General features: G+C 41.2%; 1 protein-coding gene across 1 annotated transcript; it reads right to left on the bottom strand.

Moving 5' to 3' along the window:
• Nucleotides 1-2: 2 nt before the first annotated feature.
• Nucleotides 3-26,403, bottom strand: PANK3 (pantothenate kinase 3). Its single transcript, XM_080399986.1, has 8 exons — nucleotides 25,561-26,403; nucleotides 15,904-16,256; nucleotides 14,219-14,472; nucleotides 13,410-13,586; nucleotides 11,001-11,124; nucleotides 7,837-7,962; nucleotides 6,378-6,429; nucleotides 3-5,808 (listed from the first exon to the last, which is right to left on the bottom strand). Exons 1-7 carry the CDS (start codon nucleotides 25,586-25,588, stop codon nucleotides 6,379-6,381), a joined length of 1,113 nt encoding a protein of 370 aa, XP_080256112.1. The 5' UTR covers nucleotides 25,589-26,403; the 3' UTR covers nucleotides 3-5,808; nucleotide 6,378.
• Nucleotides 26,404-27,345: the final 942 nt, after the last annotated feature.

Genomic DNA, 27,345 nt, shown 5'->3' with positions numbered 1-27,345 from the left:
AATGAACAATCTCATATTATTTATTAGGAAAGACAAAGTACTGTTTCAACATTCATACAGAACAAATGGTAATAAAACCAGGAAAACAAACCGTAGAAAGTAGGCCCATCACAGAGGAGTTGGGTTATGACAAAGTAAATGAAATCCAAACTTCATGCAAACAAGCAGTAAAGAATTATTTACAGTTTCGATGGGATGAATGACATCATTGGCCATTTTTGGGCCCCAACCAAATTACTCCATGACATATTAAAGGGATCTAATCTGTACATTCAGTAACGAGAATCTATAAAAAGAAAAATAATTTAAACAATTTACAAGAGCTGTATTACAGATGGCATAAAGGTATCATTTACAAGAGCTGTAGTAACAGGTGACACAAAGGTATTAATCAGTAATTTATGAATAAAAATTTGTAGCACATATTTTTACATCACATCTTCAGTGTCTGACAGTAAACAAGAAAGTGGAGACATAACATGAGTGCAATGTAATAGAATAAGGCAACTTAACCAAATGGCTCTTCGGAGAACTTCCATCCCACAAGGTTTACAATTTATAAATTTGCCCATCCATTTTGCTAAATAAGTAGAACAAATATTTGAAGACAGCAATTGGTGATTACAAGGCCTGCATATGATGAGACAGCAGATGGAAAATTAGATACTCATTTGTTAATGCCAAAACTCAGGAATGTAAAAAAGTGCAGATTATCAAAAGCCCTCTATATCCTATAACATCAACACACTAATTTTCATATTCTAGATGTCAATTTAATGTCTCAAAATACTAATTCACTAGTCTTATAATTCTTTTGTAATGCACCATCTGAACTATCATACCTCCTCCCAAAGCTTGTATTTACAATGTTCTTAAATTGATGCTAGAAGAATTGTGAAATGCTAGCATTTATAGGAAAGATTAGCAACTGACACACCATAGTCCAGTTTATTTTATAGGCAAGACTCACCCAATTTAGCTTTTAAAATTCTTTTAAATGGATATTTTTGCATTTTCAACAACTTCCCCAAATGTTTACAGTAACGGCTGATTTTCTTTAAGTTTTAGCAGAGGACAAATGCCAATTGTGTTTTAGTTGATACTATTTGTTTAAACAGCCACAATAACTAAACAAGATTAAGGATAACCCTGAAATCCAGAAAGGAAAGGTCATCCATATCATAATGCACAACAGGAATGTTATGGGCCTTACACAAAGCAGCACAGGAAGCCAAACCTGCCAACAACTTGCCACATGAACAAAGTCCACATACTCAAAAAACCAAAAGGGATGCTTGAAATAAGGCCATAAAATATTTGCAAATGTTAGATTTTAAGTCTGTGAAAAGGACCAGGCCATAAATATTGTATTTAGAATCTATTTTTAACAAACAATTTAGCATTAGCAGGAATATGCAAAGTGGCACTACTGTGTTCCCCAAGCAGAAGATCTTGAAGCCAAATCTTGCTCATTAGTTTAAAAGTCCCCCATTTAAGAGAATCATCCACTGACGTAACTAAAGTGGGCAGGATGTGGCATTCAGTTATGCAAACCTAGACTGCTCAAGCATATTCCTTTAGCACATTAACAATTACAAATATATTACAGCATCTTTTGAGATGTTTTCAGAAAGTTTGTTTTTAAGAATACTTAATATGGTTTACATGTGTGAAGTAAACAAAACGAATAGAACAGGCTTCTTTGAACTTAAAAGAATTTTATCACAGATGACAATACTGGTAACGTACTTTAGAATGTATCAGTAAAACTTAAAGAATGTAAGCAGTGAATTATCCCTCTATACTGTGATAAGGCTTTTTTTTTTTTTCTTTATCTCCCATGGTCACGTCTGAGGATTTAATTCACCCACTTTATCCACAATGACTGTTAAGTCTGCCTCTTCTCACTGTGCGTTAAAGGGAAATGGAAAAATCAGTACAAACAAAACAGTAACTGTATACGTCAAGTGTGTTCCTAGCTCTGCACTGTGACCTACAGACCTTGGTCAAATACTTTTAATGTGACCCACAGATTTTTGTTCACTTTTCAACCTCAGGAAAGCTCTGCTCTGTATTACATTCTTTAAGACTACATAATCCAAAACAAGGGTGTAGAAAGCCCTGTCGCTAGGAAAACACTGATAAGGGAAAGAACTAGTCTTGTTAGGTGTGCAGATGGACTCAGGATAAAAAGCTGACCATAACTAGATCAACAGAATTGCACTGACCTTCATCTCTGTTCTGAACTAAACTGTTTCCTCAGGACTATAGCCATCTAGTATCCAAGACTGAATAGTGAAAGTAATGTTGAAAATAGATTGAATGCAAATTTAGGTATTAATGTAAGTTAATGACTGAATGCGCAAGACACCATCTAGTCTTCAAGAAGCACAGATTTGCTCTAAATAAGACATTTCAATTAGTTTCAAATGTTAAAATCCCACTGTTATGCTGAAACATTTAGGAATGAGAAGTTATTGCAACTTATCTGGAAGTAGGTATTTCCTGAAGACCTATACTGGATAGAGACAAAGGCTTAGTATTACAACACTTCAAGGCAATATAATTACCTTACACGTATACTACCAACAACTCAAATGAGAGTAGGAATCTCACAGTACTACTGAAGGAATATTTAATCCATTATAAGCCAGAACGGAACTTCTGTTCTTAATACACAGGCTGAGAGCAAGTGGGATAGCGTGGTCCTGTATTGTTTCCATGTCTTAACTCAAATTATGGACAGAGGTGTTGGTAGAATCACAGGTGCTGGCTCGTAGAACAAACACTACAGAGGGGGAAAGATCTTCAAGAGGCAGGTCAGATAACTGAATACCCTTTGAAAATCCTGACGGAACTACAAGACAAAGAAAGTGTATCAGTGCCGCTTCCTTCAGAACTGTTAAATTTACTGAGGGTTTACTAAAAAGAATGAAAAGGTGTTTCTACTTGAACATCTGCTAGCTTCAGTGAAGAATGCTGAAAACATGTTCATTCCAGCTTGCTAAATATTCAAAATGTATTGGAGAAGTTCCCTTCTCATTCAAATTGCAGTTATCCTAAGCAGGACTAGAAAGGTGAAAGCAGTTAATAGCCATACCAACTTGGAACAGCTTCATGTAAAAATGGGACTTCTTCAGCCAGAAATAACCTGTACTTACCTAAGAACCTGTGTGTTCTTTCAGGAGATACTTCTACAACAAAACTGTGCGTATTACTTAGAAAGAGACCAAGCTGGAGGGATGAGATCAAGAAATGCAAAAGCATTACACCTAGATAAGGGCTACAGGGATAGGAAGCCAGAAACCTGATGTTGTTTTCCTGGCGGCTCTAGCTACACTGGATTGAAGGGATCATCTCCATGGCCAATACAATTACCTGCCATTTCTCTGGTAAGCAACACTGGTTAGGAAACCTCATGGATGAAGTCCCAGTACCAGCAAAACTGGCATTATATGAAAAAATTAAAAGGCACTCACATGGCTGATTGAGCTGAAAACAATTACACATTCAAAATGAACTTTACATTTTACTTTAGAAGACCACAAAACAACTTGCCTCTAGAGAAGTGGTTCCACTTGAGAAGACAACAGTAGCCCTGAGAAAACCTCAGATTTTCCCTACTGTAGCATATTACATTGAATCAATTCACCCTAAAGCTGCTTCAATCAGGTAGCTTTGAGGAAAAAAAACGGCAAGGGTGAACATTAAAAGAGAAAATCAGGAAAAAGCAAGTTACTTAAGTGATCTGCATAAAGGAAACAAGCCTTTTCAACCTATTTAGATGAAAAGACTTTAAGGCTTATCTTGTAACTGCTTATGATGCCTACGATGTCTATTTGTGGTAGAGTCAATCTTTAGACTCTAGTAACAAGTTCTATGTTGAGAGAAAGTGAGATGAAACCCAAAAATGAGGCTTAAATACAGGACCCCTGGGATTTAAAGTAGGGTTTGACAACTTCTCTGGTTGCTCTTGTAATGAAGTAACAATTATGCTGATAAAACTAGCAAAAGGAAGCCAATTGTTTTAGAATCTCAAGGGAAGAGGTAGGGCACACGTTTTGATTCTCACAGTAGTTTCTATACAGCACAGCTGCTCAAGAATTACTCCATTAATTTCTTCTGTAACTCTGTACAATTTACTTAAAACACATCCTAGGTCATATCAACTTCAAATGGTTTAAGTGAACCATGGTCATAAGGCAATCATCTTCTACATGCGCTTCTGGTTAAATATACAAGTAACTTCTAACTACTGCTTCAAGAGCAGCTCTCTTTCCATATCACAAAAAGAGAAGTGAAGTAGCAATAAATACAGTCTAAAGGAACTGTTTCTAATCAAACTGTAGTACATTGTCTTGAAGTACCTCACTTGGCAAGAAAAATATGCAGTTGGTTTGCAAAATTTTCAGGAGGCTGTCAAACCATTCAGAAAGCTTTTATGAAGTTTTATAACCAAATAAAGGTTACTTTCTATAGTAACTTAAAAGGAACAGTATACAGCATTTATAAAGACATTCTGTAAAAGCCATATTCACTTATTTTCTGAAGTGCTCTGATTTAGCATTAGATCAGTTGAACTGTGAGTGTTACTCTTGTTTGGTTCTTTATGTCTAAAATGAAACATCAAATCAAACACAATGGAAACGTAGTATGAGTACCAGGAAAAGCAACAATAAATGGAACTGCATTTGCGATTGGCATTGGGCTTAATGAACTGGCTACTCTTAAGTTACTGTACTCTTAAAAGATCACAGAATATTAAAAAAACCACATTAATATGGGGGTTTGAATTTTAAGAAAACAAAGAGAAGACTGAAAATAGCACATAGAGGTTTTTAACACACTGGGTGGATGTGTCTGTGAATACAACACAGCCATGCTGTGGAGTACTTGAGCAATCAGTTTTAAAAATGCCTTAAACCCGAGGATATGAATGTGTTCTAGTCTGGTTGTTCCTCATGCACTTATAGGAAATATTTAACATTAAAATGATATCATAAAATTGGGTAGCTCTTTAGTCCACAGTCATACAGCTAATGACTGTATAATATTTTTACAGGTTTAAGATCTCATGCCCTGGCTTCAGGACTAAACTTCCTACAATAATCACAACTGTAAATTTTTAAAGTATACAGAAAACCTCAAAGATCAGTTCCAGAGTGTGGATGTTATCCCAAGGCCACAATTTGATGAATGGTTCCATATTGCAAGTACACTAAATATTGGTCCATTTAGTGCTGCAATACAAACTCTGATGCTGTCCTCAACTTTCAAAAACAAACTTCCAAACCCAAAAGCAAGCTAACAACCTTCCATTTTCAACACCTAATTAGGCTCTGATCAACTCTTATAAAATTAAGGAGAAATCACATTTTCAAATTCGTATGATGGGGCAGAATTTTTCTAAACTTCCACAAAAATGAGCCAAAGCATCAGAATTATGAGGTCCCGTATTTAGTCTATTTGATAAGGATTTCTTCAGTTCTCTCAGACTTTATGGTACCTCTACAAATAATGACTTATGATGGCAGAATTTAAGAGACAAATACCCCCCCCCCCCCAAACCAGAAGGCATTTTGGAAGTCATGTCCTCAAACAAAAAAACACCACCACAAATCAACCCCAAAATCTGCCTTCATTAATCACTAAGTTCTTTTCCAAATCCAAAGATGGAGGTGATCTTCCCAAAATACCAGCTGCATCTTCAAACACATGAAGAGGGCAGGTGAGTATCTTCACAAAACCTTCAAAACCACCTGCTTTATCTGCTGCTTTGGCTGATCTTTTGTGTTTCAAATCTTCCCACTGAAAATTAAAGCATTAATATTATTTCCATTACACATAAAAATGAAACCATTATTCTCATTGTGGGAAGCAAATGCCTACAGTTTCTTCATCTTGTAGACAGTACCTTCCTGTTTTTGAAGTTGTTTTCTGTAAGTACACATGGGAAATTGTGCTTATAATATAGTATAACTAATGAATGTAATTTTTCATTCACTAGTTATATACAAAACTGATAGGCTTAAAACCTAAAAAAAAAAGGAGTAAACTTGCAACATTTTCATGCCGAGCACTTAAAGGTTCAGCATTCCTTCTTCTGGAAGCTTGTTTTCAGAGGTTGTATTGCATATTCCAAGTTCAATACTGGCCACATGTACCAAAGAACATAACCAGTATGCCAAGTGGTTCGCTTTCCAATGCCCCGAGTGAAAACCCCTCCCTTAAAATGGCAATATTCAGTAGCTAATCGCTTCTTAAAAACAGTTACAGAAAATGTGCTATTTTCATCTCCTCGACCTAGATTTAGTTCCCATTGCCGTAAACAAGTGTCATTCAGGTGGAAAATAGTTCAGTACAGTGACATCTGGTACCTCAACTGAAATTTGGCAGACCAAGAAGAGCACCAACAGCTCCAAAGTATCCCTGTTCAAAACAAACAAAAAGAGTATTTCAGGTTCAAGTAGGGTATTGCATTCTGCACTAATCACATTTCAGTGACGACAAAGCATCTGGTGGAGCAATGCTACAGGAAGAACACCATACGCTTAATACATAATCTTTCACAGTAATTTTTTAACCTTCCTGAAACAAACATTTTATCCTTCTTATCCAGCTTAACTTTAGGGCATTTCACCCCAAGCCTCCCCATACACTGCAGGACTTTTAAGACACATATCAGTGGCTCCTTAAAACACTGAAATCAGGTTTGGCTTGATTTGTTTTTCCTAGAAGAACTGCATATTTTGGTTGTCAGAGGATCTCCAATATCCATAGCAACGCTATTCCTAAGGTGCAAGTAAAAAATTTCTTACACTGACTTCCCCTCATATTTTCAAAGAATTATGTTCAAGTTTCAACACCATTTTCTGGACTGTATACTTACCTGCACACAAAGAACCACACTCTCCTTTTGGATTATATTTCCCCTCTGGGGGAGATGTTTCCCCTCCCTATAACTATGAAATAGAGAAGCATTTGGACACTACACTTGACCAAATGCAAGATTTTAAAATTAATCCAAGAAAAATCACAAGGGAGGAGAACGAACAAGGAACCGTTCTGCTGTTACTGCAGAAACTAGCACCAAGACAGGCTACTGTCAGTCTCAGGATAAGCAAGCAAGGAAAAAAGTTGTGAGAATCAACTGAAAAGGAATAGATGTAACATTGTTATCCGTAGTACTTACAAACCAACAGAGAACAAAAATTGCCAGCTCACTGCCAAGAAGCTACAAGCTTCCCAGCTGCTGCAACCTGTAATTAATACAATTCCCCGTATTTTAACCAGAGCAGGTCAACTCTCTCGGCATAACATACTGATCTAGATCGCAGCAGCTGCCCAAAAGCAGGTTAATCTCAGATCATAAAATCACTACAACAACTTCAAGGTGTATCTGTGGTGGTATGAAAGCCGCCCTTGTTAAAAGCAGTCTCCACTTCCAGGATGTTGCTCAAACTCAGTTGAGAACAATTTAAGTATTTCAAAGGCCCATGCTTTAGATTTCTCTGTAATCTTTTGAAATACAATACTTACTATTGTTTCCACCCAAACCCAAGGAAAGACTGTTGAACCTTAGCACAGAGCTTAAGATTTTCTTGTCCCTCTCCAAATATCTATAATGTGAACTGAGATACCCCAAAGCAACCTAAGTATTTCCCTGGCAGAGAAACCTGGCACCAGAGAACCAATACAGTAAAACAAACCTCTCACTTTAATGTTTACTGAGTACTTGGTGTCTCACGGTATCACACACACATGCAAGAGTTACTCAATACCTGTGGTTCTGATTTGTGGTAAAACAATACATACAATAAATGAACCATAGCATACCTCATGTTCTAGGAACAAGGCCTTCAGCTGCCCTTTTGACCAATAATCCAGTGCATATGCAAGAAGCTTCATTGACAAAGTATTCACACGTAAGAAATTGCCAACAAACACAACTCTGTTTATTTTCTAAAAAGAAGAGAAAACCAGCAAAGGATTAAGTCTTTTTCACTGTTTAACACAGCTTTGAAAAATTAAGCTATGAAAGAAAAGACTGTCTTGAGCAAGAAAAAAACCAACAAACAACCCACAATTAAAACATAGTTCCAAAATTTAAAACGCAGCATGCTTGGGGAAAAGGAAAAACCGTGCAACCCTCAACAACTAAGGGACTTAATTTACAGAGAAGTAGCATTTGTGTTTCAAATTAAGTGAGCATTTTCAGCAATTAAGCCAAAGAAACAGCCCAGCTAAAAGTGAAATTAAATGAAAAATACTTATATTTGGTAGAGAAGACTCAATGCCTTCATAGCCCTGTACAATGCTGCTTGATCCATATGCAACAAGGCAGCACTGTAAAGAAGCCGAAGACAGTAAGACATAACAGATGTTCTTTTCATCTTCAGACCTCAACACACCTCAGCGTAACATTAGACTAAGACTTAAATACTAGAAGTGAGCTGTGAATTTTTATCGTCACATGTAAAAAAAGTGAGAACTGTGTAATTTTCCCTATTCACTGAAATAAAACCAACATTAAGTAGAAGCAACAGTAAATACTGGTTTAATGATAATGAAAGCAAGAACCAAAGACAATTTAATTGTGTTAGTGCTTAAATAAATACCTAATTATGTTAGATGAATATTCATATCAAGTTGTTAAAAAAGCTAGTATGACAATTCAACCTGTAGTCAAATGACTAACATGCAACTGTTTTTCACCATCTTGATTAGTCCACAGTGAAGACAAGTAAACACACTGTTAAGGCATCCAAACATAACTCTGCTCTATAGCAGAAAGCCAAAATAATTAATTCCATTTTATCTTTATACATCAGTTAGATATTAGTTTGTGTATGCCTATTAACCATTTCTTATGATTTGTAGTTCTGTGACATAGTTGGAATCAGACCAAAAAAACTTGGAATAAAGCTAACTTGCACAGTTTATGAGTTCCAATTTGTACTCATTTACTCCACCCTTAAATACAAATTGCATATGTTTGGCTCAGACTATTAGCATGTACTTTGCATTTCACCCTCAATTTAACTCTTTTGTCACCAAGCTTTGCCATAAAGCAATAGCCAAAATTAACTTCATATCCACAAAATTAACTTTCTCCTCCAAGACAAACATGAGAGAAAGAGAAGGAAACTGAGGGAGAACTTGCAATATTGAATTCAGAAAAATATATTAATCTGGCTCCTAAGCAAAAGAAGGGTAACTGCAGCTCACAAGGCTGTTAGTATTTCTGAGACTATCACATTCATAGATTTTAAGCACAGCTCTAAGTAGTTACCCTTAGCCTTCTCCAAGAAAGCTGTTACTAAACCTCACCTTATCCAAAGTTTTTGGATAATGAATGAGGAAATCCCTGCTGCTTAGACACCCGTATCTTCTGCATGTAAATTCAGTATTCTTCCATAGGTTTTTGACTGTCCATGCTAATCGTATCAAAACTGAACGCATACTGGTTCTGTTTAGCAGAGCTTTGAGAAACAGAGGATGACAGGAAACCACCTCTGTATCAACCAGTAAGATGACAGGTGTCAAAACAATCTGAAGTCTCAAGAGCTGGTAAAAATTAAAAATGCTTAACTACAAGCAAGGCTTTCTACAAGCTTTAATCAGAGAATAATTTCAGCTTGAAGAAACTGCTGGAGGCCATCAGGTGCTACATACTGCACAAAGCACATCTTTCAGCAACTTAAATGTTTTAGTTGTTCAAGTCACACATTTTGAAACATCAGGGCTTAACCGCTCTCATTGTGAGCATCTTTTCCGCCTTATACCAATCAGAATTCTCTCTGTTACAAGTTACATCCATGGCTTCCCACCCTTCTGCTGTGCACAGCTGTACCAGGCAGCGTCTTCCCTGTAACCCTCTCTAGGTAAGTGACAACCATTCCAGGCTACAGCTTCTTCCTCAGGATTAACTTGGATCCCTCAGTGTCTGCTCATACATTAGGTACTCCAGGGCAGCACCCTGCCTTGGTAACCTGTTAGACTTGTTCTAGTTTGCTAGTGCTTCTCTTTTGGTGATGGTGGTGGCTGGGAAAGAGGGGGAAAACTGAAGCCTAAAGTATCACCTCCTCTGACCTGCTGCCCATGTTCTTGCTAGTGCATCTCAGCACAAGGCCAGCCATCTCGACGGCACATGTACACTGCTGGCTCACGTTCAGCTCAACTGCATGCACCCTCCTCTCTTCTACAATGCTGCTTCCCAGCCAGACTGTACCCCACTTTTTGCTTTTGCTGTCAGGATGCTATCCTGGAAGATCAACAAGGTATTCTGGACTCCTTATGCCATTGGGACAGCCTTCCACAAGATCCTGCTTCCTAAATTCCCCCCGAATCAGAGTCCTGTTCTACTCAAGCCTATCTAAAGTCTCTATTCTGCTACTTGCCTTCACTTTCCTCGGGATCTCAAACTCTATTGTTTCAAGGCTGTCACTGAAATCCCTGACCAGTTCTTCACTCGTGAACTGCAGGTCCAGCACCATGCTTGCTCGGTCAGCCTGCCTAGCACTTGTGTCAGAAAACTGTCCCCAGCACACTGAGCAGTATGAATTGCTTTGCCTGCCACATTACCCTTCCAATGGAGGTCAGTATAGTTCCTCATGAGACCCAGGACTTACAAGTCCTCTTGTATCCCACACTGCATGTGTTTGTGCAGAGACTTAAGTCAAGCCCACAGTCATCCTGTTCCTTCAAGGGGACTTCAAGTCCTTACATCTCAACATCCTGCACTCCCCTCTCCCTCACCTGCCTGCAGGCTTTAGGTTCCATTCCCTAACAAAGCTAGTTTGAAGCCCTTCTCACTAGATTACCCTCCCCATTGGCAAAGATATCTTTGTCCCACTTTTCCAAAGGCAGTCAAAATATTCTGAACCAACTTCTTCATTTCATTTGGGAATGTACTAGAAGGTTTAAAATGATACATCATTTTAGCAGACGTTTAACTGGAAACCAAATAATAAACCTATAGCTAGATCAGAAGTTTTTACCTCATTTACTGCACACATCCGGGCAATAGATCCAATGTTATTGGTGATGGTGACCAATATGGCTCTTGCAAGATCTTCCTTGCTAACAGACTCTCTCTTCTCTTTGTAGATCATATTCCCAAAACTAGAACAAGAAAAACTTCCATTAAGTACAAAGTGATTCATATGCATTTGAAGTAATTTCAGAATGTAATTTTTATGCTGTAACAGAACTTAAGTCTCACGTTTGTTCTTAAGGAGCTCCCGTTTTTGATCTGTATTAAATACAGCAATTTGACTACTAACACTACAACATGCCTATTTATTCCTTCACAGGAAACAGTCAATCTTGTTACAATAATGACCCCCAACCAAATATTTTTCTTTAGACTGACTTCCATGAAAAACCATCTACAGCAAAAAGTAGTCTTATTCTTATACAAGGCTACACTGCAAATCAAGTCACTGTAAATTAAATCGATGCATAAGTCTGACTGGTGAATCTTCCAACTTGTCGTGCTTCCTTCCTCAATCATAATATCTATCCAATCCTCAATTCTCAAACCGGAAGTAAACCAGAGGTGAGCTGAATGGTTTTAGGATGGAACGCAATCCTCAGACAGAAAATAAACAGCTGACAGCCTGCGGTGTAGGCCAGGCGTCCTCAAACTTTTTAACCAGGGGGCCGGCACGCGGATGAAGTGGCAGGCAGTCATCTGCGGCTGCTCGGTTCCCCCCCAACCCCCGGCGGGGCGGGGGGCGGGCAGAGGGGGTCTGTAAATACCGGGGAGTGGATTGAGGACCCTGGGGGGCCGTATCCAGCCCACGGGCCGTAGTTTGAGGACCCCTGGTGTAGGTTATATAAATGAAGAGTTCTACATGAGAAGGACATTTCCATTACTATACACAGTAGATAATTTATTACAAATTACAGAAGAAGAAAAAGCAAAACAAGAATCCATAGCTATGCATGATATTTTACCACTAAGGACTCTGCCATATTTAAGTCAGTTCAGAGAGCCAGAATCCTGATTATTCTAAAACTCAAGTAGTCCTTAAAGATCCTAACGGTCTTAAAAAGTAAACGAGAATAAAAAGTACCTATATACAGAGCGAGTTAAGATGTATTGACCGAAAGTGTAAAGTTTGCACATATTAAAACCTCTCAGTATATGCTCTCTCAAGAGGCTTGAACTCAGCTGGCCGGAAAGGGAGAAGAATTAAGTTACTGTGAATTAAGACCTCTTACTACTGAATAAGAATAAAGATTTAATGAACTCTTATGCACATATTAGTTTCACTCCCAGAGTTTACATTTCTTAAGGCTAAGAAGCTGTAATATCACCAATAATCTTCCCCAATGGAAAGAAAACTTGCAGCTATGACAAAACCCCTCTGTCACTGGCAGAAAATTACATTCATTCTCATGGCACAAACTGTTTGTGTTTGACAGCCTTCATAAGTGAGAAAAGTAGATAAAACATTATGCCAGGTGTGTGTACTGACAACTATGTACCAAAAAAAGCAGTCTTTCCAAAAATATAAAGAGATACTACGTAAGAGCAACACAAATGTCATCTTCCATTCACCTTCCCTCTGGACAACAGCCCTACTAAAAAGATTCTAGGAAGTCAAAAAGTAATCTGCTTTGTCTTTTCTCTTGTCCTGGATCCAGCTGGGATAGGGTCAGTGTTCTTCCTAGTAGCTGGTACAGTGCTGCATTTTGGATTTAGGATGAGATCAATGTTGAAAACACACCGATGTTTTAGGTGTTGCTAAGCAGTGTTTAGACTAAGTCAAGAAGTTTTCATCTCCGCACCCCACCAGCAAGGAGGCTGTGGGGCACAAGAGGCCGGGAGGCGACACAGCTGGGACAGCTGACTCCAACTGACCCAAGGGACATCCCACACCATATGGCATCATGCTCAGCGTATAAACGAGGGGGAAAGGCAGCCATTGCCTGGGAACTGGCTGGACATCAGTTGGCAGGTGGTAAGCAACCGTGTTGTGCGTCACTTGTTTTGTATATTCTAATTCTTTTATTGTTATTTTATTTCCCCCTTCCACTTCTGTCCTATTAAACAGGTCGGGGAATGAGCAAGCAGCTGTGTGGTGTTTAGTTGCTGCCAGGTTAAACCACAACACCTCTGCACTTTGTTCTTGCCACTCCTACGATGACCTCACATTCTCTCTGACCCATGAAAGCTGTACGCGACATAAAAAAGAAATCTTGTGTGTTATCTAGCAAGCAGGCACCTGCAGCTGCATGTGGCTTTGAATCTTAAGGATAACAGAGTACATACACTTTTAGGATAAAAACTTGACTACAATAGTTTGCAAAAAGCAGTTTTATCTGCATTAATAGTTCAAGTCTTGTTTTTGAAGCCTCCCAAACCAGCAAAAGAACCAACTAAAAGATCTCTTGCTTACCTGGATGCTACAGCCCATCCTGGCAAGCCAAATCTTTCATAGTCTCCTCCATAAATATCTCGAACCAGTTTGTCAGCATGTGTGCTGTCTCCTTTGGATGCCATTTCCAGAGCTTCTTCAAAACTTTCACAGCCCGTCAACAAACTGCATAAACCAAGAAAGGTCCCTCCACCTAGACTAAGAAGAAAGAAAACTAGTTGCGTTTTCATAGGATTTCCTCACATCAAAGATTCTTACATCTGATTAACAAAACAAAACAAATAAAGCCCTCCAGGCTTAGCTACCAAGCTGTCTGCCGCCTTGTTCAAGTTTCACTACACAAACAGCTGTCAATCAATTTAACATTTATATAAGTCACTTACAGGAAGAGCTAACAAATAGTTACACACTCTCACAATGTAAACTGGAAAACTTAATCAGAAAGAAACTCCCTGAACACCCACATCATGCTACTGACTCTGATCCTTGATCATTTACTTCAAGTTGTGTGGACACGTTTATTCTTACAGAGCAAGAGAAATACACGTTTGCTGAACACATTATCAAAACTTCAGATACAACCTATAAAACTCACTACAGAGCACTTCTAGCACTCCTTGGTTGATAAATAACATACTAGTTAAATCTCCTCATTAACGGAGCTACAGGAATGGACTTCAATGAATGCAGTTGTAAAAAAGTGAAATACTCTTCCATACCATAGAGTGAGGGAAGGGATAGGTGCGGGGAGTCAGGGAGAGGAACCCCTCTGAAAACAGAAGGCTCATTGTTCCACAGACTAACAACTCCAACATGGGTCTTTAAGTTACCTTGTTCCAGTTACTCTTTTATAGTTGTCTTTGGAATGGACTGATAAAATACTGACTCCTGAACCAATGTTAACAACCAGCAACGGGTATGGATCATCCAGGTTAAAAGGCATCTTTTGGCATCTCTCAGGATCTGAGGCATTTTCAAAATAATAGCACTCTGCCTGGCCATTGAAGCTGACAGAGTCTATATACAATAAGCCTTTGACAAGGCAGTCAAGCTCATCCAGTTTGTGCAGCTGGAGGTTTCCAATCTGTGTTCAAAAAGAAATACAGTGTCAACGTGTTCTAACATTGCTTAAATATGCTACAAATTTATGACTATACTCGTACTGCCTAACTTGAAGAAGCTATCTCAGGTGACTAATTCAGGAACTTCAATCCCACTATAAAGCCAACAAAGAATTCAGGATTAAATTCTGAATACAACAATTAGCAAGTTACTCTGACTATAAATCTAGATCTCAGACTTGAGTCAGGAATAGGCAGGTGGTATAAATATCTGCTGTGGTAACTCCAAAGATAACTTCTGAGATATTCAGACATTAATCCATCAAAAATTAGCAACATTTTTCATCAATCTAAGAAAAAAAAAAAAAAAAAAAGGTCACCAAACACCCTAGAGGCCCCACTGAGCATCATCTCAGTGAAACTTGCATATCTGCACATCTTTTCAAGGTTTGTGGGTTTCCTTCCCCACCTTAGAAGTCCAACAGTCATTTCTAAGATGTCAGCAGATAAAAGCCTAAGGTAAAAACCTCAATGGCATCATACTAACTCTCCTTGCAACTTTATTAATGCTCTAAAGGTCATAAGAAGAATACAGGTCAGAAATTCTACAGGACTTCAGGGTCCTTCTCAGTTTTGCACAAGACATTTAAGCTGCCATTCTCTCATATGGCAGAAATACAGTTTAACAGGTGCCGTGGATTGCAGGAAGGCTGTAACTTCACACCATAGTTAATCCAATTTAACTCTGGGCTTTCACAAAAAAAGTGATCATGCTCTCTCCCTTACTGCAGCAGGGAGTTCCATTAGAGTCCAAACAGGCAGCTAACCCAAGAAAAAACACCCCTGAAGTCTATCTCTGAATCAGAGGAGCTCACATTTAGAAAGCAACCTACAGTTAGATTATGAAGTTGCACAATCAGACCAGACTGCACACTACTGACTGACATCGGCACAGATTACAGCACCAGCAGTCCCCTCCTCTTCCCCCAGGACCCTTCAGCTTTTCTGGCCACGGCACAACTGTGAAGCTTCACTGTTAAGCACATATCTCTAAACAATGCACTGGACTAAATTAATGAGGATAATCCTACCCGCAAACATTGAAAACCTATCATCAAAGGCAGCTTAGGAAAGAAAATCCGAAGTGACTCAAGCACCTCAGTGGTTTAAGCACATCTCCCATCACAGAAAACAGATCAGAAAATGGTTAACTTCCACAAAGGTGTCATGCATTTCACTGCATTAATGGAAGCTTTTAATTAGCTGTTAGCAATAGATCTTTGTGTTTATGATATCAGAAAGTGTATTTTTACATTATCATACTTAAGATTGAAAAACCAATGAATTAATAATTTTTGAGCATGCCCCTGTATTTCAAAATACTGCTTATTTTAACTCATCATCAGCAATGCTTTTAGCATTGGCTTCAGTACAAGGAAAGACAGGCTACCTACTGTGCGAAAGTCTTCTTCAAACTTGTAAGCGCCACCACCGGTGGCACAGAGCACCGTATGTAGTGTTGAGAAGTTTTTATTTCTTCCCATTTGGATAAAAGTAGGCAAATCATGAGTTGGGAACCGAATAAAGTGCAAGTTTCCTCTTCGAGCAAAAATTGTTAAGTCTTTCAGCTCAAGGTGGACATCTCGAATGCCAGTGGATCCATAGGCTACATTGGAAGTCAGGTATTTGCGGATGCTCTTCAAGCTTTCAACTTCCTCCTGCTCCTCCTCCGCAGTGATATCAATAGGTTCAAAGTATGCAAGTTTCACCAAAGTTCCCCCAATGTCCATGCCAAACCATGGAAAAGCTGTGAAGATACAAGAATTTATTGATTAGCTTTGTTAAAGTGCAAAAGCAACACATGTAACTTAAGACTAAACCAATGCTATACTTTTTAACAAGAAAGCCATTAACAAAAAATCCTCACAGGAACAAAGAATTAGTGCTCATCTCCATGGCATGATCTTAAATACCCCTCTGGCCACAGGTAAAAATGCAAAAATGAGCAGCTCTATTTACATATTTAAATGCTTTCACATGTGCTCAGGAAGTCCATCTAAGAACTCCCCAAACCATACTGTATTTTTCATACCAACTAAAGATTCACCCACTTTTTTTTTTTTTTATAACAAAGGATTGAAGTAACCTTCACTCCTAAAATAATAGTTTTGACATAGTTTAGCACAAAGACTGCAATGCAAACTCATGAGAAAGCAGGTGACACATTACAGCTGACAGCAGCAGGACAGGTATTCCTCCTCAGTTATCTTTTGCTCACATAACTTGCTTCATTTGAGAGGGAAGCATTAATTTATTTGCATGTATTTTAAAAACTGACAGTGTTAAGATGCCCAAATTATGGAGCTGAAGAGAGCTCTTCATATAACCTCTGAAGTTACAAAGGGCTAATAAAAAGTACTATTAATAAATACACATAAGATAAAAAATATTACTGAATCTAGGTTCTGTTTTTCTTCCTTTGTACCTTGGAAAGGAAAGGATTTCTGTAATATAGAACAATACTAAACCGCAAGTATTTTGTCTTTGTCACTTTTGTAGGATGACTGCAATTCCTAACAGGGATTCTACGGTTTATGTCATCTAGAACCATGACTTGGATATGCCTTTATCAATAAATCTTCCTAACTGCGTTGTGAAACAGAAACCCAGCAACCCTACGGCAAAGGCAACATCTTCATCAGAGTTTCACCACTCATCTCTCAGAATCAGTGTTTAAAACAATTTGTAAGTTTAAGAAAATCCTGAACAGCCAGCTGGGAAGCTCATATTTTTATGTCCTACCTGACAGTATAACTTGTTAGGTTGATTATTATTATTATTTTATATATATATTCTGTAGAGTTCCAATTTATTTCTTCAGATGCAATTCATATACTATAGAAGCATGAAACTTAGGGACAAAACCGAGAACACGTTAACATGTTCATCATGAGTAGGATGCAGTTATGTTGGATGTACATTACCAGTGGGATCTACCCTTGAGAAGAATGGCCTACCGAAACACTTAAATGTATTTAGCCAAGGCTGGCTATGTGCCAGTTCATTTATGACATGAGTATAGAAGCTAAAAACAAAACAAAACAACACACACCCCCACCCCCCAAAAAAAAACAAACCACATCAGAAGAAACTTACAATGTTGCCTCAACTCTCAGGAAAAGATGTCCAGAGAATATTGTCAGATATTGACAAAAACGATTGACTCAGTAACCTTTCTCATTTTGAAAAAAAATAAAAAATTAAATACAAGGATAAATTCTGGGAGTAGACTCCAGCCCCAAGCAGGAATAAAGATATTCTATAAACCTCATGTCTGTTCAATAAAGCTGAGATCTAAGCATAAGACTAAGCATAAAGTCACACACTAACTGACTTCACAACTGCATACCCGACTTCTTTGCACTGTGACTCTGGACATCAGAAAATCTGTCATGTTACTGTTTGACCACAAATAACTGATGATCTATTAAGCAAGCTCACTAAGTTTCAGCCTCTTGTCATCAACAAAGTAACAAGACCAAAACCAAAGAAGGGCAGTTGATTCACCCAACAGGCCAGAAAGTGTCTGTGGGAGTCAGTCCAACCCATTAAGCACTTAACTAGGACACAGCAAGCCAAGAACTACCTAAAATACTTGGGATTTTTCCTGCTCAGTGGACCTACTGAATACCTAGATTCTCATTTTCCATAACAAGAAAGAGGGGTAAACCTCTGAAAGTTCAACTGATAACCTTAAGGAAGACTGGCGCAAGTCATGCCTGTTTGTCAGAAGATCCACTGCATCCCATGTTAAATGACCCAAAAGGCTTTTGAAAATATAGCATTAGCCACACCTCTTAAAATCTCAAGGTTTATATATCTTGTACACCAAGTAAAAACCAGCAGCAGTTGAACTGTAAGGGAGTTTCTTCCATAATCAAAATGAGAACATATTTTATGTTGAAAAATAGGATCATGCTGTAGAACATCAGTTTTCTGGATTAACTGAGTGATCTTAACAGCAATTCAAGGATTTTGAGACTGAAGAAATAGGTCACAGTTTTCACCTCTGTAACAAACCCCAAGAAGTTTCATATTTTTCTATTGAAATTTTTTCAAGATTTGGCTGGTATGTACATTGCTTGGATTTAGTTTACAAGGTGGAGCAGTTCTGACAAGCAACCGGGCCCACGTACTGTTGACTTACTCCTCATACCAGCAACCCTGAAAAAGATATTACACAAGGATTCTTGTGTACATAAGCCACTCTTGATTGATTTATATACAGGTTAAACCAGGAAAATTAAAGCCATTTTGTTTTCCAAACACAGAAGGGGATACACATATGTATTTATCTGGCAAGTGCATAATCAGTTGAACTGTAGCTATGATTTTGGGACTGCAAGGATACAAGATTTACCCATGCATAAGCTACCTCTAAACATTAGAAATACCCTGACAAGTTAGAACATAATTGTACATGGATGCAGCATGGAAACCTTGTGAACTCCCCTGGTATTGCTGCAGCCTTCAAACCTGTTTTGGGTGGATCTTGGCTCAGGATCCATCCTATCCTGGATGCAGGGGGAATGATGAAAACAGCAACCTACGTGAAAGCACCAGTTCCTCTTCCAATTACTGAAAAGTGATTTCATTTGCAGGGTTGAGATTTCAGAATGGAGAACTACTTAGAAAATGCACAATGCGCTCAAGTTTCCTACAAGGCTTCCCCTCCAGAGGGCAGCCAGGCTATTTGTGGCAATGGCTGAAAACACCACTTATCCTTTAAGTCAAGCCATACATCCATGAAACCTGTGCATCACTTTACACCACATGAGCACTCTGCTTAAAGCAATGTTACTACCCTTTGAGGCATGTTCACAGCATTAGTTTTCAATCTTACATATGCAATCTGCAGCATATACCAGCACCTGTATAGTATCTCAAATCCATGAAAAATTTAAATTCTGAGGTACTCTTGTACTTGAAAGCTGGCTTGGAACGAGACAATAATAGCATGGTATGTACCTTGGGCTGAAAATATACAAAATAAATATATAAATGATTCTATAAAAATTATTATTATAGTCTTATCTGTGGGTCCTGCTTCTTTGAGTGAGAGATTTAGGAGCAGAATGACGGCAGCACAATCTTTTGAAAAAAAAAAAAAAAATCCCCAGACATTAGCTTGATCCTTACAGCAGTCATAGTTAAAGAAACATGCCTGGATAAGATCAATACCAACTGCACAACCTTCATTCCAAGCTTCTAGCTCTGCAGATACCAGGTTTGAGGACTTGGGCAACTATAAGCATCATTCTGCAGCTTCAATTCCTAAGGAATTGAATGCACCTGCGCTAATATGGGCCTTTTTCTGTTCTTTATGGGGATTTGGTCATTAGATGACTTTTATTGGCTGTTCCTCTTTCTAAGTGTTCTTATTCCTAGGAATACTCTACGAAGTGATGCACAGCTCAGATGTATTCCTGGCTGAGAATTTAACTGCTGTTCACTGAAAAAAACCCAGTGCCCCATCTTTTCAAAGTTTAGCTCCTCTATGCAGAGGTCAGCTCCAATTTGAAAAAAAGAGAAGCAGGAACTGAGCTTTTTACTCAACGAGCCCAACTGCCTTGGATAGACCACATAAAACTGCTTCAAAAACATGCATTCTGCTTTTAGGAAGTCAAGCCAGGCCCTGTTTAAGAGTACATGAAACATGTATTTTCACTATCTCAGAAGAAACAAATATGCAAAGTAGAACACAAATGGGAAGTCAAATCCCATACGGTTTAATGTGACACTTTGCACCACACTGAACTGTCTCCAACCGGAGAAGAGCAGCGTCACAACGTCCAACCTCCTGAACTCCCAATCCAGATTTTCTTGCACCTCCCAGCACTGCCAGGAGCCACCGTGGTCCCTACGTAGACACAGCAACCAGGAAAATGCCACAAAGACAGCTTTGAGGAATCACCTGCTCGGAGCTAAAAAACTCAATGATGTTTTAAGAGGATTCCATAGAAATTGCTTCCTGCAATGTAGAAAAGCATTTCCCGCATGGGAGGAGTGCTGTCACAAGATGCTGTGGTCAAGGAATCATATAGCAGTTCTGCCTAGTAAGAAAACCCACGCTGACGGCTGTTCGTTGCTTTTTTAAATTATTTAGAGCTACACAGGGAGGCCTTATTCTCTTGTGTTGGCACTGCTCAAGTTAGTGGCGTACTTAGTTTCTGACAGCAATCTTAAGGTTACTTGTATCTTATCATATAAGGTCTTTATATGCCAAAAGGAAATAATTGCAGTAAAAAGTCTCTCCCATGCCAATACAAGCACAAAGGTTGAAGTATTTTCCTTTTCTATGGGTTCTGCTGCAGCAGAGCAGAGGACCTTCAAAGTTCTCCACCTGGACCACATACTAGTAATTTTACTGAAAAACAGATTACTGGTAACCTCTTTCCTATCAACATAATGACACATTTGAAACAAATACCTTTAAAATATCTCCTTCTCACTGTAATATAAAATAACAGTCTGAATCAACCCTGCATTAAATTAACAAGAACTAACCTTTGAGGAAAAGTACCTAACTCCTAACTCAAGCAGGGAGCTTTGCACCATAAAATATCCCAATAAATTCACAGCTGTCAGTGAAGCAGACAATAGGCCGACAGATTTTGTGTCATCCTTGGAAGAAAGCTTACGTATTATTAAGACATAAGAACGTCGCACTTTGAGTATAAACACATCTTGGGGAACAACAGCCAAAGCATGCTGCAGTTTGTGATTCTATACTGGCTTAAAATACAAGGAAAATGATCATGAAATCACGTGAAAACTTAAGTTCACTTCTGCCAGCACAGCAAAAATTCTTTATGAGTGTATGCAGTGTTATCTGTTCTGATGCACAAAACTTACTAATTTAGCTCGGTACTTAGTCTTTGGTAAGAATAGGATCAAAGTTAGTTCTGCTATCTGATTACTGACAAACAAACAAGTTAACTAACAAAAGTTATACTGAACTATTACACTGCATTTGTAAACACAGCAACTTAAACTAAATGTATCTTGCGGTTTCTCCAAATGCATTTTCCTCTATGTACATGCATACATCGTTATGTTTCCAGTATTTCCCTAAAGCATCTGCATACAGCAGAGTAAAAATTAATGGTAAACTAACACCTAAATCAGCTAGCAGTCTAAGGTAGCTAACATCTAATGGGTCAAATTAAGAGAAAACACACCAAAGGCTGCTGAACTGCTAAATCAAGTGGGATTAACCCGATGGCTAGGCAGCAATGTGCCTTTGCTCTACCTACGTTACAGATATGTGTCAACAAGCCTCTACAGAGCAAAACCGCACATCAAGTGCCCTTAGCCCTGGAGACACAGGCGAGTTCCTCTAACTAGTTTTGTAACAGGTTTTTGGTTAAAATATCTGGAGTTCAGCTCAACATAGATTTGGGCTGGACAGAATTAACACCTGAATTAAATGTCATCTGACACATCTGTCTCATTCTCTCACTTCCCTCATGGGAAAACTTCTCCATCCAAACTCACCACACTTTCCCACTCGGTCATCTCTAATCACACTACGTTTACCAGTGGGAGGACAGGTAGTAATTGGCAATTACTGTAACTGCTCTTCATTAGGTTTATCATATCTACAAGTGGATACCATCTAAAGCTAATACAAGACAAATATCGCTGCTTTCATCTTCTCCCTCCTTGCTCATTCTGTTAATTTTGTTGACATTTCAGCAGCAATCTCTTTGGGGATAGCTGTTTTTGTTATAGGAAGATACAGCATGCAGAGGTATAACCTAACACTGAGGGATGCAAACACAGTATAAACTCTGCCTGGCAGTATTAACCCATTATTAGAAATACATTTTCCAAGTGCACTGAAATGAGAGCCTGTAACATCTGCTATAGGCTAATAATCAGCTTTCAAGGACTAATAAGAAAATACTAGCATACATAAGACAAAGCAGCAAGCAAAACAGAAAAATCAGTTTAAGAGAGTCCTCAGCAACCTAAATGGATTTTTCATCAGTTTACTACACAAATCTTGCATGGGATCACTGTGTCCACAATGACTACAAGTCTGTAGAGAGAAAATAAACTTAAGATTTTCATCTTTTCTTTATACTGGTACAGCATTTTGAAAATCTCTACTATGTACTTTCACACATTAATGCGTCTCAATTCACCTCAAGGGAAATGCAGACATTTGTTCTCAAACTATTTTTAATAAACAATTTAAAGTGGCAAACTGTAACAAGTAACATATACTGCATACTAAATACTAGATTTCTTCGCCTTTCCTTCAGCGGTCCATTACACTCCAGAGCCAAGATGAAGGACTCCACCTCCCCTGAAGAACACAGCATGCTGGCACTTCCCTCCTCTTGGTGCCTTGCCTTCCCCACCAACACGAAGAGCTCTCTGAATGAGCAGCTCCTCTTTCGTTTAGAGGAAAACAGCCTGTTCCTCTCTCACAGCAGCAGTTCTGCGAGACTCTGCTCTCACATTTATCATAATCTCCACACCCAAAATAACCTTTGCAAGTTTCTCTTGAAATTGCCAGCCATTCTTCCTACAGACATTTCCTCAGAAGAGCCACCACGCAACTACTCATTGGAAGGGTCCTCCAGAGGTCATCTAGTCATACTAGCAGGAAAATTGCCAACTCTAGATGAGGTCAACTACATTTTTTTCCAGGTAAGACCTGAAGATCTCTCAAGTTTTTCAAGAATCCTCCAAGGATGGTGACTCCACAACCTCTTCAGCTTCTACTGCAACACTAACTACTTAGTAGAAGATTTGCCTAATTCAAATTTGTTATCCTCATTTAAAATGCCTATCACGTCCCACCACCTGCACCAGAAATTTAAATGGCCCCTTACCAGCCTCTTTCAGAAGCCATGTTCCGTAAGTTCAGCTGCATTTCTCAGGTTTTACAACAACAAAGTAGCAACAGCACTAGTCAGGTAAAGATTTTTGAAAGGGAGGCCTGCGCAAAGCATGTCTAGACAGTTTATCCACATTAGAAATTCTGAACTTGTTAAGTGTCTTACCCTTATTGTTACTGTCATTTCTCTTATGATGGATACGGCACTTAGTGCAATTGTGCTTTCTGTCATGATGCTAAACATCACAGATAAAAAGTACAGGTAGGCTAAAGCAATCTTCTCAATTCCAGTTTGCAGGCTCTTACAACAGTGTAACAAACTCTTGTTAAACAATGACCAACCATTTTCCCCTTGCATCAAATCTGGCTCAAGCACAACAATAAAATACTCATTTTGCCTAAGAAACGTATACCCACTCTGCAATTGTATTGAAAAGTGTCTACGACTGCCTTATCTAAATAATTTTTAACTAGACTGTCTCAAAGTGGTACTTTGAGTCCAATTCAGCTTTCAGGCTGAGCATAATAAGCCAAATCACAGCAGTACAGGGCATCAAAGCCCCTGAACATCAGTGGCCTTTTCCATCCTCAGTGCTTTTGTGGGTCTGCTCCTCTTCAAATATTCAGCTGCTCTCCCACTGCAGTGCGTGCGACTAACCAAGACAGACATCTGCACAATGGGTCTGAAGTTCATTGCCTAAGTGCTATTATTTTTAAAAAATCCACTAGCTTCAAAATAGGTTAAAAAGTCAAGATGAAATAAACAATGTAGTTTGACACTGTATTCTTCCCTTCCACTGCTTGTGCAGTTCCAATTGTTACCAACTGATTCCCATCATAAAACCAACATCAAAGTTCAGGTTCAAGAACTGGAGAAGTCCAACTACAAATTTAACATATTTAATCAGTCAAAACTTCTTGATAACACTTGGCATTATTATTAGAACATGAGGTTTAAACCCACGACTACAGAAAACAAGTCTTCGAGGCCCAGCAGAGACACTCCTGAAATTAGCAGGTTTCTTGCTGCAGAAGCAGCCATACTGTCACCATTTTAAGTTGCCAAACCACTAGAACATCTTACAACCAACTGCTGCTCCAGAGTCTTGGTATCGTTCCTCTAATGCTATACCAGGGGGAAAAAAAATGCTGTCTGAACTGTATTCTTCATAAACATGATTACAGTCAATTCAGCAATTTCCACACCGTGGCACTAATAAGAGGTGACGGCTCTAGTGTGCTCCAAGATGCGTATTTAGGGTTTTCTTAAGTATCTCCACAGCCAAACTCAGTTCCATGTTTATAGGTATTTCAAGAGCTGCGCTAGTACCTCCTGTGTTAAATACACCTTTGCTGATGATGATCTTGTTGGGCTGCTCAAACAATATATTAAAAACACACACTTCCAATATACTCTTAGTTGTACGCTCTTCATGAGACAGGCATGTCATATGACTAACAGCAGGCCTAGCTCTTTAGGACTAGCCATCTTTTCCACGCAGTAACCCACCCTGAAATAAGTCTTCAAGTATGATGACAAAAACCAGCCTAACTTAGCGGAGTAACCCCTGCATCCCTGCCAGCTCAGGTACACCTACGCAGCCCAACAGGTGTGCTGACTTGCACAGCTGGATCTGTTACACTGGGGAAACACCACTCGTATGGAACTGGCTGTATATGATCCGATTCTCTCTTCCCACAGAAAAGCAGTGGTAGCCTCAGACATCTGGTTCAGACCCAGGTGAATACAAACGTTTGCGCTCTCCGAAACAAATATGGCAGTCCGCATAATAAAATAGTACGAAATATTATTACAACTGTGCTTACTAACAGGGAGAATTCAGCACATTTTAATGAAAGACATACACCCAAGTATTATGAACTACTGCCTCTAAAAAAGATTGGAAGTTAATTAGCCCTTAAAAAATAAAACTGTAGCAACTGCAGCCGCCTGCACAGGTGCTCAGCACACCACTTAAGTGCCATCTTCGTCAAAAACAGCACCCAGCCCCAAAACACGGGTTCCGTTACTCCCTGTTCAAAGAGAAGCCCTTCCAACGCCAACACCGAGGGTCGCCCGAGCCCCGACCCTCACTGAAGAGAGGCCGCCAAGGAGCGACCGGAGCCCCGGCAGGCAGCGGCCAAACTCAGGGCTCAGACCCGCCCGCCGCCCCCCGGCCCCGCCGCCCCCCGGCCTTACACGGCTTCTTGGCATCCTTGATCTTCATGGTGCGGCGGCGGCCCGGTTCTCCAGCCGGCTGGGGCGGGCGGGGCGCGGCGCCGCGCTCGGGGTGCGTCTCCTGCCCCTCGCCTGATGGGGCGGGAAGCGGCGGCGGCGGCTCCGCGGGGCTGGGCCTCGGTCTCCTGATCCGCGGCTGGTGGGCGCCCGCCTCCTCGGGAGCGGCGCTGGCAGCGCCCACCGCTACGCCCGCGGCCCGGGCAGGGGCTCGTCCAGCGGCGGCATCGGCTTTCGCGCCGGGGCGGGGGGACGGGGACGGGGGCGGCGGCCTTCACGCCTGGCCCGGCGCGGCGGCTGCGGCCCGCCGCGAGATGCCGAGCATCAGCCCCGGGGCCGCCGCGTCGCGCCGCGGAGGGCAGCCCTTCCCGCCGCCTCGGGGCACGGCAGCAGCCGGGGAGAGCGGCCCGGGACGGCCCCCGGGGGCGGAGGCGCGGGAGGAGGGCCCGCTCGGGTGCGGCCGAGCGCGCAGGGGCTGCCCGCCGCCGCCGCCGCGGCCCCTCTCGGCAGGAGGGCGACCCCGGACCCCCGCGGAGGCCCCAGCCGAGACGGACACGCCGGCCGGGCGCTGGACCCCCTCCTGCACAAGATGGCGGCCGGCACCGGGGAGCCGCGGCCGCGCCACACAATGGGGCCGAGGCGGCGCAGCGGCTCCTGCGCGCCCGCTCCGCCGCTGCCGCAGCGCTGCCCCCCGCCCCGTCACGGGGCGGCGCGGAGCCCGCCGGGAGCCGCAGTCCCGCCCGGCCCGCACCGCCGCGCTCTGCCTACGGCTCCCGGCGTGCCGCGCCGCCCGCCGCTCACCCCACGGCTCCCCCGCCAATCGGCGCCCGCCACCGCCGGGCGGGGGCGGGGGCCGGGGCCGCGCCGGGCTGAGGGGGGCGGGGGCGGGCTGAGGGGACCGCGCCGGCCCGGCTTCGGGTGCCGCCCCGCCCGGCCCGCTGCCGCCACCCGGCCGCGCGTGGAAGCGGGACCCGCCAGAGCGGCCCCCACAGAGGGTCGGGGCGGGAGGCGCCTGCCCTGCCGCTGTGGGACTGGGGGTTGCACTAAGCCTGTGCCGCCCCCGAGTGCGGCCGCTGCCTGGCTCATGAGGGGAGTACATGTACCGCCTGAATGCTCGATGTCAGCAGATTATTCGTCAAATAAAAAAGTTTGGTTTGTTTTTTTTTTTTTTTTTTTTTTTCACCATTCTGTGACTGGAAGCACTCATGCAATCGCACACATGAAGCAGTTTAGGAAATGGCTCTTTTTATTCGCTGCTGCTTGGACTCCCAGTAAGTGTACGGATAACTTCAGTCCTCGGCAGGTTGTTCCCTCACCCCGTGCAGACAGGCAACACTCAATGCCCGGCTGCGAGGGCTCTGGCGAGTCCCTCCGCGCTGGGGGCAGCGAGGGGCAAGCCTGCTGGGGGCACGACAGGGCAAGGCCTGGTCTCATACTGCTCACAACTCCCATTTTCCTGCAAGAAGTCCTAATGGAGCACACAGCCACCCACACCCCGTGCCCCGCACCTTTGTGATAAAGTACCAGGTAATTCTAGATCGATTGCTGTGATCTGGGATGGATCCAAAAGCTATGGTGCAGAAGGAGGATTTGGGCATCATCTGTCTTGGAACTGAAAGCCCCCGATGTGTCTGGAGTTTTGCTGTGGCAAAAGTCTGTTGCAGCCACCCTTCACAAAGCACGCAGACTAAACCCTCAACTTCCTGGGCAAGCGGTTTACTCACGAACCAGTTGTGTAGAAACAGGAAC

The sequence above is a fragment of the Falco punctatus genome, assembly GCF_963210335.1.
Source record: "Falco punctatus genome assembly, chromosome: 8".
NCBI classification, from domain to species: Eukaryota; Metazoa; Chordata; class Aves; order Falconiformes; family Falconidae; genus Falco; species Falco punctatus.
The sequence above is the reverse complement of the archived record's forward strand: the minus strand, read 5'-3'. Positions and strand labels throughout refer to the sequence as shown.